Source organism: Mchenga conophoros, linkage group LG12 (assembly GCF_057382185.1).
Source record: "Mchenga conophoros isolate Kocher_MC1m ecotype Shallow Benthic linkage group LG12, M_conophoros_male_GT1.1, whole genome shotgun sequence".
NCBI lineage: Eukaryota > Metazoa > Chordata > Actinopteri > Cichliformes > Cichlidae > Mchenga > Mchenga conophoros.
Genome location: NC_140537.1, coordinates 15154212 through 15172462, shown reverse-complemented (window position 1 = coordinate 15172462; position 18251 = coordinate 15154212). Strand labels below are relative to the sequence as shown.

The window sequence follows — 18251 nt, the reverse complement described above, 5'->3', positions numbered from 1 at the left end:
ACACCAGAAACAAAGGGTGTGACTAAAAGGCTGCGAAACAGACTTCGGATAAACAAAATCATCAACTAACCGAAGCACAATTTGGAAAATTCACTCATACTTTTTTTCTGCATACTGTAGCCTCCTACATTTTCCACCCCTTTAAAAAAAAGCAAGGATCTGTAGCCCTGAGGGCAAATACTCACCTGTGTGTGTGTGTGTGTGTGTGTGTGTGTGTGTGTGTGTGTGTGTGTGTGTGTGTGTGTGTGTGTGTGTGTGTGCAAGTGCACTAGGTGCAGTATGCAACTACAGTATATGTTGCTTTTAACCGAATACAAATACACACACACACACACACACACACACACACACACACACACACACACACTGACAAGCACATACACAAACACTCAGTAGGAATCTGGGGATCTAATGAGGCCCGTGGAGACAACACTGCTGAATTGTCAGTCAGCCTTCAGCTTGCTGACACACAGTCAACAACATCAGTGACTGCTTTTCACAAGCAAGCGAAGAATGTCGAATTGCATCAGAAGTCAGGAAAAGTCTGAGGTCCGCTGGACTTGGAATAAGAAATGCCAAGATAACGTGAGGCATAAAGAAAGAAAAAGCTCCTGAAGAATGAAACCACTTTCCTAAGTGTGTTGCACCTCTGGATAACTTTAGCAACTCTCCATACTTTGCGAGAAAAACAAAACAAACTCAGCTCATTTCATTTGTCGTGGATTTAAAATTCATCCCCGTTTTTAAGATTTGTGAGGAGGTTACTTCATATCTTTTAAAAAAATGTAACCACTTCCCTTGTTCTTCCAAAGCTTGCAAAACCAGGCTCCAGTCCTGTTCCTCAAATCAACAATGGGGCAATGTGCTTGAGAGAGAGAGAGAGAGAGAGAGAGAGAGAGAGAGAGAGAGAGAGAGAGAAGTGAGCCAGGCATGTCACAGGAGGCCTGGATGTTCAGAGCCTTGTTGCCTCACTGTCATGCCTGGTAGCTGTGCCGTAATAGGCCGTGCTTTATCCCGGGTGTTATTGCGCTTTATTGTTTCAGGGCAGCGCAGACGTGCAATTTAAATAGAAGCGTGTAATTACGAGTTTGTCACTAAAAGCTGGCCTGTTATTTCCTCCTTCCCTGATGGAGGCGGCGTGGTCTCTGCTGCTTACCTGAACAATACTGGGAATATCATCTGGTCGCGTCACACGATAGACTGCTGCTGGTGTTTACTTAAACTATTAAAAGGCGATTAGGGTGACGCGCTGTTTGTGCTTTATTCGCATGTTTAAAACAAAGCGAGTCCACCTCGTAATTTGTCTATAATAATAATAATAATAATAATAATAATAATAATAATAATAATGATAATATATTGGGGTGGTGATTTATTTGTGGTCACGCAGCCCTCCAGTTAAAATGCCCCCCCTCATCACTTCATGGTCTGTATGGAGACTGCGCATTGGTGGCTTTAGGGTTAAGAATAGCTGATGTAGCCTACACGGCGGTGAATGAAGTGTCGGTTTTCAGCGCAAACTCCTCCTCTACGGACGGGCTTGCGCTTTTCTTCCACTTGAACAACCAAGTAGTTTTCAGAGCGCATTCCCCGGCAGCAATGTGGAGGGAAAGGGCGAGCACGTCCAGCTGAACCTTTTGTTTTTTTATACTTTTGCACGTCTTTTGTTATTTCTCTTTTTCTAGTTATGAACTTTGTTTACGTTGGGGGCCCACATAACAAATTGTCGGTTCTCGGGGAAAGCAAGCGAGTCCGAAGTGGAGAAAACTGCAGCCCGTGTCGTTGTTGTTTTTTTCCCCTTTTCTTTCCTCATTTTTTTCTTCTTTTTAAAAAAAAACTTGAGCAGTTCTCTTACGCATGGATATTAGGAGATGAAATCGGACGTGTTGCTCGTTCTTGAATAACCTCGCTGTCGCGCGTGCTGTAGTTTATGTGGTCTCCGGACTCTTGTAGGAGGAAAGAAAGTCCCATTCCTCAGCGGCACAAAAAGTAGAGACACACAGGGACCGTAAGTTGTCCACAACCTGCGAAGGAGACGAAACTTTGCCAAGTTTGCGGCGCATCCGGCCACCGACGCCAAGCTTTCATCGATTTTTTCTGTCGCTGTTGCAAACTTTTAATTGTGGATTATTAACTCAAGGCTCGACATGGCGCACGGGATCAAGTTCAGAGGATGAAAAAGGAGTTTTAAAATATGAACATTTTCTTGTAGTTTACTGCTCCAGTGGTTCGCTTGGACTACGCTGATCAGATAAAGAAAGAAAAAAAAGAAGAAAAGGTCAATTGTTGCGTTTGTTTTTCGTCCTCCTTGATACTCTCCACACGTCTGCGAAAATGCCACAGTTAAACGGAGGTGGTGGGGACGATTTGGGGGCCAACGATGAAATGATATCGTTTAAAGACGAAGGGGAGCAGGAGGAAAAGATCTCCGAAAATGTGTCAGCGGAAAGGGATTTGGATGATGTGAAATCCTCCTTAGTGAACGAGTCGGAAAACAATAGCAGCTCATCAGACTCGGAGGTAAGTGCAGAGCACATTTTAAGTGCTCTCCGCGGGGCTCAGCATTAAAAGAAATGGGATTTAATAGCGCTGAAAGTTTCACTAGTTTCCCCCCTCCTCCTCCGTCTGTGTCTAATGTCCGTTGTAGCAAGCAGAGAGGCGCCCCCAAACCAGACCCGACTCAGAAAGTTATGAGAAAACAAGAGACTACTTCAGCGAAGGTAATGATAACAGTAATAATAATAATGATGATAATAATAAAAAGGAACTCTGGGTCTTTTGCATAGTGCAACTGGTAATTGTTGTGTCTTGCTTAACCATTTTCTTTATCCCTGCAGCACTGAGAAGACAGCAAGATGGTGGCTTTTTTAAGAGTCCACACTATCCTGGCTACCCGTTTCTCATGATCCCAGACCTCACCAATCCATACCTTTCTAATGGTTCGCTGTCTCCCAGTGCAAGAACAGTAAGTGTCTCTGCGGATGTGTTTCCCTCCCCTTGCTCTCTTTTCTTTGTTCCCTCTTACTCTGCAAAAAACTTTGGCCGTGCGTAAAAGTTCCTTGTGCACAACTCAGACCGCCATATTCCCTCCGAGTGGCCTCTCAAGGAGTACTAACTACTTCTTTGTTCTTTTTGGGGATATAAAATTCTCCCTACCACCCACCCCTCGCAAAGGCTCGCATATGAGAACTTCTTATTCAGATGGAAACCTCAGACACGTTGCTCAGTCTTTTTGAAAATAAGGAGCAACTTTGACAGTCCCTTACAAAAACTGTGCTGCAGCTTCACACTGGGTCTTCATTATATACTTAATAGTGGCCTCGCCTTACTAAAGCTGATGTTATCTAAAGTGCTGTTATTCCAGGGACTTGTATTTTGCAGTGCAGAGGCTAAAATGCCATTTTAGAATCGCAAGATATTCTCGTGTTGTTTTTACTTGCACCACATTTCTTTCTAATGTTTTTAGCTTCAGTGGCATTTCTTTTGATAGGCAGGCTAACTTCTTCTGTTGGCCTGCATATTAAAAGCTACTCTGCAAAAGGGGGGAAAAGGCTGTTGGTCAGGTCATATCCTACAGTAACAACAATGTAATACCTCACTCTGACACACACGGGAGGCATTTCACTGCACTGTGTCCCCCGACAGACGCTGTCCAGAGACTTTAAATGTCCAGATAAGGTTGACAGTCTTAAGCAAGTGTTGCTGATGCAGAGTTTGGAGTGTGTCATTTAACCTGTTGCATTGAGGCATTCCCAGCTTGTGAAGTTGTAAACATTTTATAGTGTTTAATACTGATTATTGGTTTGGTTGCTGCTTTTTTGTTGTTGTTGCAATTTTTCTTTTTTTGCAGTGCTTGGCTTCAAACATGACATTTTCACACAGCAGTGGGTAGCCAGTTAGTAATGCTGTGGACACTTAAGGTCAAACAGACACACATTTTAGGTAGTTTAATATTTGGAATCGGGAGACTGTTAAATGCAATGTAATTGGTGCTGCACAAACTTCCTTGAAATAATCTCTGCTTGTGAGCTCTGTTTTTCTTGAGATTGTCCATCCCCCAAGCCATGTCACCCCCCACCCCAAAAAAAGGAAAAAAAAACAAAACAAGTACTTTCGTTAAGGCCTGGCAGGCATCTGACTGAAAAGACCCAGCCCCCCTTCCCTCCCCCTTTATCCTTTTCACTGTTCCTTGCCCACTCCCCTTGCCTCCCTGTACCTTCCATTCAATTAGAAAGGCGTTAGTTGACCATTGTTATTCTGAGCAGTCTTGATGGCTTCATTGGAGGTCTCCATTGGGGCTCATTAACTAAATGGCTACTCTCCTCACTCCATGTGATGCACGCTATCTTGTAGTTTGTCTATGTTGTTGGTTTTGGCCACCAGACTTTCCGAGGAGTGACGTCACAACCCAAGAGATAAACGTGCTCGAATAGAAGTGCATTAGAATACGTTTATTCCCCCCAAAGGAAACTGTGGTAGATGTATTTGGTGTAATTAAGAAACAAACCTAACGGCTTCAACTCTGTTATCTCGTCCCTTGCTTTGTTTTGTCATGCGTGTCTGGTATGAATGCCTCTCTCTTCCTGGTATTTTCTCTAGGAAAACAAGAGCGGAAAATTAATACAGCTTATTGCTTGTGGCAAAGTAACAAATAATTACAGGGGATTTTAAATTCTGAGGTATAATCCTCTATATTTGAAGAAAAAAAAAGAATGGGGTCAATAGGACAAAGTGGGCTGACTGTGTCAATCATCACTGTGGCAGAAAACAAGCAGGCAGACAATAGCTGGCATACTTAGCGGTCGTCTTAAGGTCTCCATATTGTACTGGGCTTTGGACTGGCTTCGTGGCTTAAATGTCGTGAATGTGATTGGGGAAAGGCTCAACATTTTTCTTTTTTTTTCACCTCTCATCGCGAGAGTCTGATTTATTTACACCTGTGGATCAAGTTTAGTGCAGATAGGTTTACAGAATAATATTTATCACACATTTTACACACATGATGAGCTCTGCAGTAAAGCTTATCACGAATAATCATTCTGTGGAATATGCAGATAGGCTAGTGAGATTAAATTTCTTCCTACAGGGCAAATGAATTTGTTTTGTCACCTCTCCCGTCTTGACATAAAAACCATCCTGGTGCCCGCAAATACTTTTATGATCTTGTGCAGCTTGGAACGCCCTGCTGCTGGAACTGCCACATTTGTTTTACAAGCGCCCAGCAGTACGCGGTTGTACTTGTGCTGCATGAGACGCATTAAAGTTGCGTCTCTCACACAGATCGTGTGATTAGTGCCAGGCAACAAAATCCACCGTTTCCATTTCCTGGTGCAGACTAGGCAGCTTGATACCTTTGAGCGTAATGTAAATGTTTTTTTTTTTTAGTTTTGTATGTATGCAAGACATTCATTTTCACATTTGCATGAAACTATTTATAACTCCTACTTGTGCTCTCCCAATCAGCTGCTTTTGTGTAGTAATGCTGCATGTGCATTCAGTGCATATAATAGACGTGAGTTGTTGCTCAAGAGTTGTCATGCAGTAATTTTACTCTGCAGTCTTGAAGGTTTTGAGCCCCTAACTTAAAAAAAAAAAAAAAATTGGGATGTGGCAACCCTATCATGAGCAATGAGAGACAGGCCTACATGGGATCAGCACAGAGTTCCCCTGAGGGCCAAGCATAACTGATTTAAAGCCTGCTCTGAGCTGACATTCCGCTGTAATCCACTGAGAGCTGAGGAGGAGGTTTTATGTTTGCAGAGATGTTCCACCAGACCTCTGCCTGCTGTGGGGCGCAGGACCGGAGCATTTGTTTTTTTAAATTTTTGTTTTGTTTTTTTACCCCTCTTTATCAAAGTTATCAGCACAAATCCAGCTAAATGTTTGCCAATTCACTGATTTGCATTGTGATCGAAGACTGTCAGATTTAACTTGGCGAAACACGCACTCCGCTCCACGCCACCGCCCCTTGTTGCCTTCATCAGCACTTTTAGATAACTCGGCCACTACATCACCATCATCCTCGCCGACGAGCGAAATGCCTCTTGTGTGTGAGAGGTGGCGAGAGAGTGTGAGCGAGGTTAGCCGCTCAAACATATCTTCATCAAATACACGGTGGGACACTCGAACTCCCGAGCATGATTGTTGAATAGAAAATGGTTTGAGATCGAGATATGAATGGAGAGCTTGTATAAGTCTGGACATGTCAGTGGCTACGATTGCATGCCGCATTGGCTCTCACCACCACCGCCACCCCCCCTCAATTCTTTCTGGTGCTTTTGGTGCTTAAAATGTGCAGACAAAGAAAAGTCAACACAGACATTGTCCCGCTGAATAAAAGGGCCTCTCCCTGCATAAGCAAAGCCTGTTTGTGTGGAGATGTCTTTTCATCAGGTGGCTCACTTGGCATTTCACTCACCTTGCTGCATGTGTGTGTGTGTGAATGAGCAAACATGCAACCATGCGTGCTGCACGTTTGTCTGTGCAGAGCCTGTGAGCGTCAGGAGGGTTGGGGGAGTGGGGGCGTTCAGGTGATGCTGTGTGGATATTTTGCAACAGAGGGAACAGTGTACGGGGCGCTCACATTCTCACAACGCTCAGTGTTGTATTCCTGAATGTTGGCGTGCAAATATTTTTATACCCAAGCGCTGTGTCAACACAGCTAACATTTTTGACTAGGTTTATAGTTTTTAAAGGATTTTTTTCCCTTCAAAGGCAAACACATCTACATCAATTTGGTGGCACTATCCAATTAGAAGGAGATCTCGATCGCCCGCAGAAATGCCATCACTGGCTGGGAGCTCTCGCCTGGAGTCATTTTGATAATGAACCCTCTGCTCGGACTTAAAGGAATTGAAAAACAATCATGATTTAGTTGCAGAAGAAGGGGAGAGATGTTTACATTCTCAGTTTCCACATAATGTGTGAATTGGTACATATTTCACGGCTGTATTTCTCAGCAATTAGCTTTTATATTGCACAGGGGTAATCAAGGTCAGTTCTAATTAGTGCAACACAAACCAGTGCAGCTAATAATATGTTGCAAATGTTCCAATTTACACAGAAACTAACCAACAAATCAGTAGATGTTATAACTTTATACCATCTCCAGCAGTGTCACATGCAAATCTTTTTTTTTTTGGGGGGGGATGCATGCATCTGGCATTTGATTTTCAGCCCACGGATGCTTTCTTCCTACCATCCCTCACACACAACTGTGTGAAATGGTGTCAGTCCTGGTCTCTATCCTTCTCTCTCTAATCTCTGTGGAAAGCATGAGCTGGCGTCAATTCCTCCCGCTACCCCATAGCCTGCTGGTTCACTACCTAACCCACCCACTCGCCCGCCTGACATTAGAAATTCTGTTTATAGCGTTCTCTGGCTTCTCGAGCGCGGGGCCCATCAGGAGCATCTCAGCACCCTTTGAGGAAAGGATAACCAACATCTCCCCTCTCCAGCCGCAGACTCCCCATGTTCAGTGACATCAATGAATCCCTTTGATGTGCCAAGATGAATATGTGTGCGAGTGTTTTTTTTTTTTTTTAAAAATCAATTTATGTGTTTTTCTCGTTTGCTGCGTTTGGCCAGAACTGCTGCTCAGTTTGGTACACTGCTTTTTCTCCTTTAAAAAGACCAAACAAAAAATGGGAGAACTTGTGTTTAAGTCGAGATACATTTGGCCAAACAGGTGAACACGTCTAGCGCTTCGGAGCGCACGCCGATGTCTCCGAAGCTCTAGTCTCGGAACACAAAACTCTTGTTGAAGAGTTAAATATAGGCGATAGGCGTTCCGGTGAACAAATAGAGAGTCATGTCTACACATGTCCTTACTTTGCGCTCAAACAATTGCAATGCTTAGCGGATAATCTCTGCATCATGAATCTATTGTGAGACTCAAATATAGTTTAGTTAGAAGCAATGGAAAACCAAAGCTTGCGTTCTTTGTCACTCATTTTTTTGGTTAAACTGTTACATATTAAAAAAAGCTGTTCTTAGTGCAAATTAAAGCTCGCATGAATCGTGTGCGTGTCTCTGTCCTCATAGAAACGGAGAAGGAGTTTTATTCTTAATACAGTTTGTCAGAGTTGGAGTCGGAGCAACTCTGTCGGATACCATTTTTAAATGACTAAATTACCTGTGCTAGACAAATGTCGGATGATATATCGGTCGGGCCTTAATTATGCCTGCATCTAACCATAATTATGTTTATGATCCAGCCAGTTGAATGAAGGTGGATTAACTGTGTAATCGCTTGTGTAATACGACAAAGAAAGGAGATGAACTTGTGATTTTTTTGTCTGGATTGGTTAAATTAGTCTTATCGGTTAACTAGTCTTTTCACCTCCAGTACACTGCTTCTCAGTGAAAACTGCAGATAAAATCATAATGATCCCTACCACAGCAGTCTAACTGGTAGATTAGGGTAGAGTGACTGTTTCTTTATATAAGTGTTTGTATGCCCATGCATACCCATAACCACTACTGTTTAGGTCGCATAAAGAAATGTTTTCCCTCTATAATTGTACCTTAAACTCCTCGCTAGTAAAATGTGATTGTACAGCAGGAAGACAAAAAAAAAAGCTCTAAACAGGGTTTCATCAGTCTGGTATTCCAAGCAGCTGTTTTCAGTTTAAGCACTGCAGGCAGCAGCAGAGGGAGAGGGAGCAGGCATGAGGAGAGATTGTTGATGAGATGTGGTGGTAGAAGCATAAACTGGGGCAGATACGGGTGCTGCTATTCCTTTGCCTGTTATCCTGTGGTGGGCTGCCTTCCAGACCTTGAGGCACTCACTTATCTGAGGGATTCTGTCTCCCACAGAGCACAGCTTCTTCTTCGTAGACCACAATGCCTTACCATTACCTTACAGTCACAACCCAGTCAACAACAGCAGGAGGATATCAGATCATGTGCATGTAGCATCAGTACTACTGAGATTTACACCAGGCCTCGCTTCGGTTCATATGCTGGGCACGGAAGTGCTCTGTGCGGCCCAATAAAGGCATGCGTATGCGTTGTACCAGTGAGGCTGTAGTGTCATACTAAATTAAGAAGTGGATGGACATCCTTCCAGAATGAGGTTAGTTGACTGCAAGCAGAGCAGCTGTTCTTCTGGTTGAGGTTATAAATCAGCAATGCCGCTTCCCACCGAGTTAAATGGTGGAGCAGGTTTGGGAGTGCTGTTGGAGCTCGTAGCCCACTGACAGATACATGTCACACATCCGCACGTTGCACCCGTACACAACCCGTGACCTGTTCCGCACTGACATTTTAAGAGTTGCTTTAACCCGTGCAGATTTTCACTTTACCCATAAAGCAAATGCATCTCTCACTTTGTCACGCATTTTAAGTTGCCGCATGATGATTTCTTGCACGTTGTTGTATTGAAATAGACCAAAACTTGCACGCGCTTGACTATAGAGCCATCGCTGTAACCGATAAGACTGACGCGCCATCTGCAAACTGAATTTAGCTCTGGTAGCTCGTAAGTAATGGATCGTATATGTAACTGTATAAATAAAGACGGAGAGCTAGTGTCACGTGTTTAATACATTTATTTAGACACACGCATATTAGCCTGGGGTAAATGTATGTCACAGAAGCATTATTTCACTCTGTTGTTTAAGCCATTATTGGAACGTGTCCGTGTAAGCTTTAGTGGTTTACATTTTACCATTAAAAACTGTCTGCAACAGTACTTGTAAAAGAATTTATGCATTGCCACTTTATTGCAACAGTGTTTTTTAAGTGAAGTTTATAAAATGTTCATGAGAGCACGCCGATCTTAGATATCTAAAAAACAACAACCAGGAAACCCCATAAAGTTTGAATTTGAATTTGAATTTGTTTGTTAAATATCACACATTGACACTTTTCCCATGAGATCAGGCTGCCTGTCCTGATATTGGTATTAACTTAACCTTTGGGTGCCCCTCTCTTTCCCCGTTAGCCTCATAAACCAATTGTACTTGTTAAGAAGTCACAATGTTCTGCGGAGCAGCAAATTAGATTAAAGCCGAGCAAAGGCACAAGTCATCGAAAATGTGTAGCCTCCTTATCTCGGTCCAGACTTGTGGATCCTGTTAGAATAAACAGCAGGAGCAGCGTCTGATGGCCTGAGCTGTTTGCATCGCTCTCAGCCACAGGATATCCCTCTTCCCTGACCTTATCTGCTCAATTTAAAATTATGAGGTAATGTTCTTGATTAGTTATGAGTAAGGGATGTGATTGAGGGCCTTGTGCTCAGCAGACATAAGACACTCTTTACAGATAGCGGGATTCCCCTAACGCCTGCCCTCAGATAATCAGCATGATTAGGTTGCTTTGTGTTGAGAGTTTATCATTTGATATACTCAGCTTGGGTGCTTCTTTAAAGAAGTAAGTGTTGGCATGAGGTTGATCTTGTATCAGATGATAATCATGGATGTGGGGTAGGGTCAGGATCTCCATCGGAACAATTCCCTACATATTTGACTGACTTATTTGCTTCAAATGTAGAGTAGCTACATTAGAAAAAAAAAAGATCTAATCAAGCCTATATGACATGGAATAGGCCAAGGAGCCCTTTTGTTTGATTTGTACATGGGTTAGAGGAGCTGGCTATTGGAAATCCCTGAAGCAGGCTTTAGGGGCAGGTCTGATTCTCGTGTGAAATGGGAAGGCTCTATAGCTCTCGGCTGACTTGACTGGGGCTGTATGGGTGTGTTGGCAGGGGGAGCGCCGGTCATGAATAGGGTCTTTGACTACCTCAGACTTGCCCTGAAAGGCAGGACAAAGACCCTAGGGCAACGGCTTAGAGCCTCACAGCTGAGCTACAGAATGCTTGGCCCAGTCTTCCTCCCTCCTTGCCTGATTTAAATACTACAGTGGCTTTCAGCATTCTGGCGACGGAGCGATCGCATTCACCGCAGCACATTTACCATCAACTTTTCCCTCTGTTTTTGTTTACAGTAAACCAATGCCAGAGTTGTTTACGTAATCCATTGTACAGAAATCCATCAGAGGTGCGGGTGACTCTCTTTAAAACTGCCTGAAGACGGACTCATGCTGTTCATATTAAGCAGAATTTATTTTGCTGCAGACTAACTGTTGGCATATGTGTGTACCACTGCTAATCACAGCTCCACTCAGAGTTGTTAATTATGGCGCATTTTTGCCTATCCTCATGCAAGATGGAGATATTGGCAAGTAAACGGGATAAAACTCGCTGCGCACCTCTTAATCGCTCGATTATTTTTGACAGATCTGTGTGACTCTTCAGCTTTCGAAATTTGCAGATGGAGAATAAATAGCCATAAATCTTTTCTGCAGAGTTAATGGGGTTATTTGAGTCCTGTCCAGACACTCTCTCCCCACAGAGTGTCTAGTTTCAGATGTCACTCAGAGCTTTGTTTGCCCCCCTGGGTGAAGGGTTAGAGGTCAAGGTTCAGGGCCAGTTGGCTGAGTGGCCGCGAAAGCTCAGGCTTCCCCTCGGCATATCCGATCCCCTCCTCTACATCAGCCCAGCAGCCACAATGAAGGGATCAGTTTGCAGCATTTGTCTTTCCTTTTCATTACCCGAATGATTTTCGACTCATGTCAGAAGTGTAATTAAAAGAGTGCCTTTCACGGTTTTTGCAGTGAGTGGAAAACCATTCACTGCAATGTTACTGCGCTTGTTGTGAAGTTTCACTGCTTTTCCTGTTTTGTCCATTATTACCCCCCAAACCTCCCACCAATCTTTAACTGGGATTATTTGCATAATTTGAACATTTCTGTTAAGACCTTCTTAGCCTTTCTCAATTAAGAATCACACCTCAGCACAATCTCACCCGGCCTCAAATAATATTAATAATAATAATAATAAAAAAAACCTTCTCAGTTTCTTTGTTCAAAACACCTCAAAACTTTCAGCCTCCACCCACAATCTCAACTTTTCTCCCTGCCCCACCACCGCCACCACCCAAACATGTCCTCCAGCCAGGTTTATTATGCCGTTTCACGCAGACCAAAATTGCAGCTGCATGGAGAACAATCTGGAGCACATTAGCTCAGGCGCTGTGATTTATAAATTGTTTCTCAGGCCATAAATCCCTGCTGTAATTGTGCACAAGCACCCCCCCCCCCCCCCTCTCTCTCTCTCTCCAGTCACCCCCTCCTATTCTCTCCCTCTCTCTCTCTCTCTCTCTGAGCAGCTTACAGTCCTTGGGTTAACATTTAATTGTTTGCAGAAGTGTGCAGCTTGGATTGAGTGGAAGCTTGTTGCATTGTGGCACAGTATCGCAGAAACAGTTCTCCATGAAAGATAAACTTTCCTACTTTTTTAAAGGCTGTTTGTAAAACCCCCTTTTTTTCCCTGTCGCATGGTGTGAGCTAAACGTTCAGAATGGGATGTGAGCGTTTTTGTCTTCAGCTCCCTGTTACCGTGGTTCATGCTCTGCATTCCTGAATACTATGTAATTGTAAGGGGGCCTCTCCTCAACCCTGTCCCAGGGAATCTGATATTTACAGCAGCCCCTGATCATAATCACCTTGCCCCTCTCATTAGATTGCATTGAAAGTGAAAGATAGCAGCAGCTGTATTGTTTTAAGTAGCATGTCCAGCCTCGAGGTCTCAGTGGTCTGGTTAATGCCATGAAGATTTTTTTTCTACAAAAAGTTGTGACAGCCTGTATGAATTAATATTAGTTGCTCAAAACTGGACATGTTTTCCCAAAATATGTAAAAAGTGATTTAGTCAATATTAAAATAAACTGATATTGGTTCTCTGCTCATGTTCCTGCTTCATTGTTTTGCTTTCAAGAGACCTGGTGAACCTTGAAGAGGTAAAGGACCTAATGACCCATCCTGCCTTGTGGTTCCTCTATAGGCTTTTCTTTACACCGTGAACGTGTAGGTTTTGTCTGACGGGTTTCAAGCTTTTCAGAGTTTCAGAGATGTAAGAAGAGCCCTGCATGGGGACAAAGTTATAGACAAGCCTATTGCTAAATCGTGATTTAGCACTCAATATCAGCACGATGAAAATGAAGCTTGCAGACTGTAAGGAAATGACTTCTACAAATGTTTCAGGTATTAAAAAAAACAAAAAAAACCCCCGCTGGCAGTCTTCCAGACCTCCCTGCAGTCTGCTGACAGTACGCATAACTAATCCCGGGGAATGTCATGGCAATTTTGTGCTGTGTCACACATTGTGGAGGTTTGAGATTGCTTTTACTGTTCGATTCAAAAGCTACATTGTAGCACATGTAGCAAATTTCTTTCTTTTGTGCCAAATGATTTTTGAATATAGTTTGCATGACTGTTAGAGCTTAAAAACAGCGACATATAGATGGAAATGAATTGATTCCACGTCAAAGTGACTGATTCCACAGCTTTGCCACCTTAAATTATATGGCCTCAGTCCCTCTCTGAGTCCCCTGTGTTTGAGGACTGACTGTGGCTGAAACATACCTGTGGCATTTGAACGTACGTGTGTGTGTGTGTGTGTGTGTGTGTGTGTGTGTGTGTGTGTGTGTGTGTGTGTGTGTGTGTGTGTGTGTGTGTGTGTGTGAGTAGGAGAGAGCCGGAGGAGAGTGGAGGGAGTGGAGTTTGCAGTGGGGTGATAGGGATGTCAGGTAGTAAAAACTGAGATGAGGCAGGGCCCAGAAGTCTGCGGGGCCTGGAGATTTGCGCTTTAGCACTCAAGAGAGCAAACACAGGAGGCATCTGCAGGCAGCTGTGTGTGTGTGTGTGTGTGTGTGTGTGTGTGTGTGTGTGTGTGTGTGTTTGGGGGGGTGGTTAGGGGCTGCTGCTGCTCAGGACAGGGGTTGGGGGAGTGGAGCTGGGTGGTGGTGAAGAGACAGAGGGGAGGGGGGTAGGACTTGCAGAGTGAACACAATCAGCCCTCTGTTTTCATAAGACTTGTGGTATGTGAGAGCAGAAACAAATGTGTTTAATTTAGGCTCCTTTTTTCCCTCCTTCTCTCTCTCGCTCTCTCTCGCTTGCCTTCTCCACTACACCCACTTATGCCCACCTCAGTTTTTCAAAACTGACTGCCCCCCTTCACGACGCTTTGCTGCCTCTCCTCTAGCCCTGTCAGCTACTCTTGGGAAGTTAAAAAAAAAGAGAGAGAAAAACAATTGTGCTCTGTCAGTGAGAAAAAAAAGGTGCACTTTTAGACGTACGTGTGTTTACTCTCGGAGGCTGGGGGTAAATATTTATTTGCAATTTCTGGAAAAAGAAGAGAGGGGTTATTTTTATGTCTTCCCTGTGTATTTGGGAGTGATTACCACGCTGTGGTATTTGCCCCGTTCAGCGCGAGTGGGTGGGGGTGCATGCAGAACTTATTATTGCCTCCTAAACGCCTTGGCAAGAAAACGCAGCATTATATTGGTAACCCACGCTGTCTCCGGTCAATTTGTGTTTGGTCATAAATGAAAAATTCAGGTCTCACTTGTGTGTCATTGGCGTAGTGTTGACACACACACACACCTAGATTTGATTTCTAAGTCGAGCTTTACTGTAAACAACCAGCCGACTGCTGGTAACCACGTCGTGTTCTGGAGTTAATTATACAGACGTTTACAGCTGTGAATTTCAATGAAACGAGGCTACTCCCCAAACAATAAAAACGTTGCGTTCCTGCGCGACTGGACAAACAATGCCGCGGGTCGTTGAGCAGAAAGCATATCTTGGACATTAGAGGGCTAGCCTGTCTTGACATCGGATCATTGTGACATTAGCAGGGAGCCGTTTGTGACAATCGAAAGCAGATCTCCAAAGGTGCAGAAAACCACATAACTGACTTCACATAATTAACTTTGAATAGCTTTGCACCCTACTCTCTGTCTTTATGAGATGGCCTTGCTCTTACCAGATGTATAATTATTTTCTCCTGCGTCTAATTACACAGTGAGTTTTTATGTGACCTGCTGTTGTGCTCTGTAACAAAATTACTCACTTATTCCTGACTGTACCCTCACTTTAGCTTTAAACGGCTGATTAAAATGAGCTGAAATCCAAGGAGGAGAACAATGGCGGCTTCATTCTAACACACACATTGCAGTTAACGTTGGTTACACTCTAGATGCAGGAAGTAATAACTCAGGACCATGTCATGCTCAAGGAAGACAAAAAAAAAAAAAGAGTAGCCTCATGAAACAAATAATTGCTTGAGTTGCAAAAATGCAAACGCCTGCTTAAGTTGCAGCTCACTCACTGAGACAGAATGTTAAAGAAGCTTTTTATGGGGGTTTGTCTTGGCCTTGTATTCTGTTAATGCTGTTTTATTACTGAAACAGCAGTAAATTCACTCCAAGGACTTTTCAAATAAACCCGGTTTGCTGGTGAGTTTGGCCTTGTGCAGAATACACATGAGGTAGTCATATGACGGCATCGCTCATTGAGTAATTTAAAGCTGAGACCTTTTGAGAAAAGCGCAAACCCACGTATCTTGCCTGTTTTCGGAAGAGCACGTCATCGCTGCGTACGTCTGACATACAGTGCGTATCCTGCACGAACCGTCTTGGAAATGTCGGAAGAAGCTTGACGCTGCGCTGTCAGGACCTCCCCGGCGCTGCCTCCCTTCATCGCTTCTCGCTCCCCTTTTTTTGCACTAATAGTTCTTTTGTGTACAAGAGCATGTTAAGAGGCCAATGAGCCTGGCCTTAATAGGCCACGTCGTCATAGAAACCACAGCACTCTGGATGTCTGACCTTTGACCCAGTTTTTCTACTGGCTGTGAATAAGAGTGCAGGACGACCAACCGGGTCACAATAGAAGCCTGGCAAACTGAGGGAGTGCCCCTGTCATAGTCACTTAACTTCATTCCTCTGTGGGCTAATGGACACTTCAAATGTGGTAGCCATTAGCAGCATGCTATTTCCAGTGCAGCAACACGGGCTTCTCACGGTTAATGTAGTATAAACCAAGACGACAGGCTTCAACCCCAAAAGTTTTTTATGGGTGCCTAATGTAACTGTATTTATACTCCATGTATTCTGCAATAGAAATATCACCATAACTTACACTCTCACCAAACTAGGTTTTTTTAATCTTCCTCTAATTAACAACCTCCCTACCACCGCTACTAATGCATACTTACCTCATAGTGGACCAGTTGAAAAGTCCACATTCAGTGCAGGCAGTAGCCTCATTCGCAGACGGTATTGCGGGTATTACCAGCTGAGCCGCTTGTCATTTCCCCATCAATTACACGCTAATTAGCACAATGACTTCCAAGGTTTGCTTAACAATTGTCTGCGTAATTGTCCTTAATGTCGACAAACAATGGCGCTTAATGCAAACTCTGAGACAAAGGCGGGTGCTACCTATCACACTTTCCTTTGTGCCTTAAAGTCTTTAATTGTGTTTCATGCATAGATCAGGTTTAGGTGTCAATAGCCCCGCGTGGAGCAGGTGATATCAGCAGAGAAAACCTGGGAGGGACTGTTCCTGCCGGGAGCCTGACAGGGTTATTGTCTGAAGTTGCTGTTCATATGGGCCGGGGGGACGGTAATTAACACCTCAGCCAAACAGCAAGCTGTGTGGCCCATTTGTTTTCTGTTGGGGAGGAGGGTTAAAAGAAAACAATGGGGAGGAGTTCTCCACACAGTAGGTGATTGACATTATCTGCCGGGGTGATCCATGGAGGCATTCCTGCTGCTCGGCTATTCACCGCAAGTTGGGCGAAGTCGCTTTTACAAGCACCAGGCCGCGTCTGAGCTGCCACTTTATGCATATTCGCTCCTTTATTTGTTAGCTGTCTGACTGTTTTTCTGTTGATTTGAGTGAGTTAATCCAATTGAGCATATCATGCTAAATGGTAAATGGAATTGTGCTCATATAATTCTTTCCTACTCCAGCTGACCACTCAAAGCGCTTTTTGCCACAAGTCACATTTGCCCATTCGCGCACATTCAAACAGCGCTTCATTTTATGCCCTTTATAACTAAGTAACATTTGGTGGGGGCGGGGGTCCATGTATTGAGCCACTTCCTGATCCACCGCCACCAATACATATGCAAAATCCTGCAATCCGTTTTAGATAATATAGCAAAATTAACATTACCTAGATTTACGCTTAACACGACTCCTCAGTGCGACCTTTAAGTTAACAGATAGTTGTTAGCAAAAGTTTGGATTTTTTTTTCTGTCCCTTTGGCAGACTCTCTGACTTAGTTTGACAGCAAATGTCCAGACATCTGTCTCTTCTCCATGCTCCGCTGTTGGCCTGGAGTATGGCAGCGCACACTTCAGAGATGACAAAGACTCTTGGCTGTGTTTTCCTCTGCTCTGTGAGAGCAATGTAACAATTAGAACCCAGCTCTGGCAGGCCACATGCCCCCGAGCATATGTTGTATTCTCTGTGTTCAAAAACCCAAACGCCTCCAGTGCAGCTTTTTTGGAAAATTTCAGTGGCATCACTGCCACCTTTGTTGCATCTGGGTCCTGTAAAAGTAGCACATTCTACTGATGTCTATTCTGAGTGTTGGAGGCAGCAGGGAAGGCTGGAAGACAATTAGAGAGTTACGAAAATGGATCAGCTAAACTTCACTTTAGTTACACACTTCTTTCAGTACTCTGTCCGAGTGTGCTTACCAGAGTTTCCAGCCCCCATGCTGAAATAGGCATTGCTATGAGACCTCAACCATATGGCTGCGTTTGTTTCTAATAAAATAAGGGCACGTGTAAAGCATTTCCAAATGTCTTGCAGTTTAATTTATATTAGGTTATCTCCTGTTTCACTCTTTTACAAACATCTAGTACAGCTTAAGCCACGGCATTTGAATCAGCCACTTAAAAAAATGCTGGCTCCTATTCTGCAGTGCAAACTTTCTTCTGACACTTTACCTGTTTTTTTTTTCTCTTTCCTTCTGCACTGCAACACAGAGAAAGTTTTTGCTAAGCAGCATAGCCCCCAATTCCTCACCTTTTGTTTCCAGAAGCAACTCACAGACTCGAGCACCCTCCCTCTCTCCCTCTCATGTATGAGTGAGCGGTGTGTAGCTCAAAGTGTGGACTGGAGCTAATGTGACAGTGTGCGGCTGGCATTACCTGGCTGGATGTTTCGGGGAGTGTGTGAACAGTTGCTACATAGGGCACACTGGCAATTAAAAGAAAAGTAGGTGCTCAGAAAAAAGTGCCCGGGGGCATGTTCCTCAGTCCTGGCAGAAGCTGTCAAATAAGGGATGGATTGGGTGGGAGAGCTGGAGTGGGCACGGCTGGGCCAGACCAAACGCTCACAATAGCGCTCGTTTCATTTGTGGAAGGACTCATGATTGACATAGATTAGACAG

General features: G+C 43.9%; 1 protein-coding gene across 2 annotated transcripts in view; it reads left to right on the top strand.

Moving 5' to 3' along the window:
• The first annotated feature begins 1457 nt into the window (after positions 1 to 1457).
• The window catches only part of tcf7l1b (transcription factor 7 like 1b), a 30751-nt gene continuing 13957 nt past the window's right edge, over positions 1458 to 18251 (top strand). Inside the window, exons 1-3 of one of the 2 annotated variants that reach the window (XM_085293937.1) lie at positions 1458 to 2520; positions 2648 to 2720; positions 2838 to 2965. In XM_085293937.1, the coding sequence (XP_085150063.1) occupies positions 2335 to 2520; positions 2648 to 2720; positions 2838 to 2965 (387 nt within the window). In that variant the 5' untranslated portion in view covers positions 1458 to 2334. The remainder of the gene's footprint in view (positions 2521 to 2647; positions 2721 to 2837; positions 2966 to 18251) is intronic. The other variant, XM_085293938.1, reaches the window with a different exon arrangement.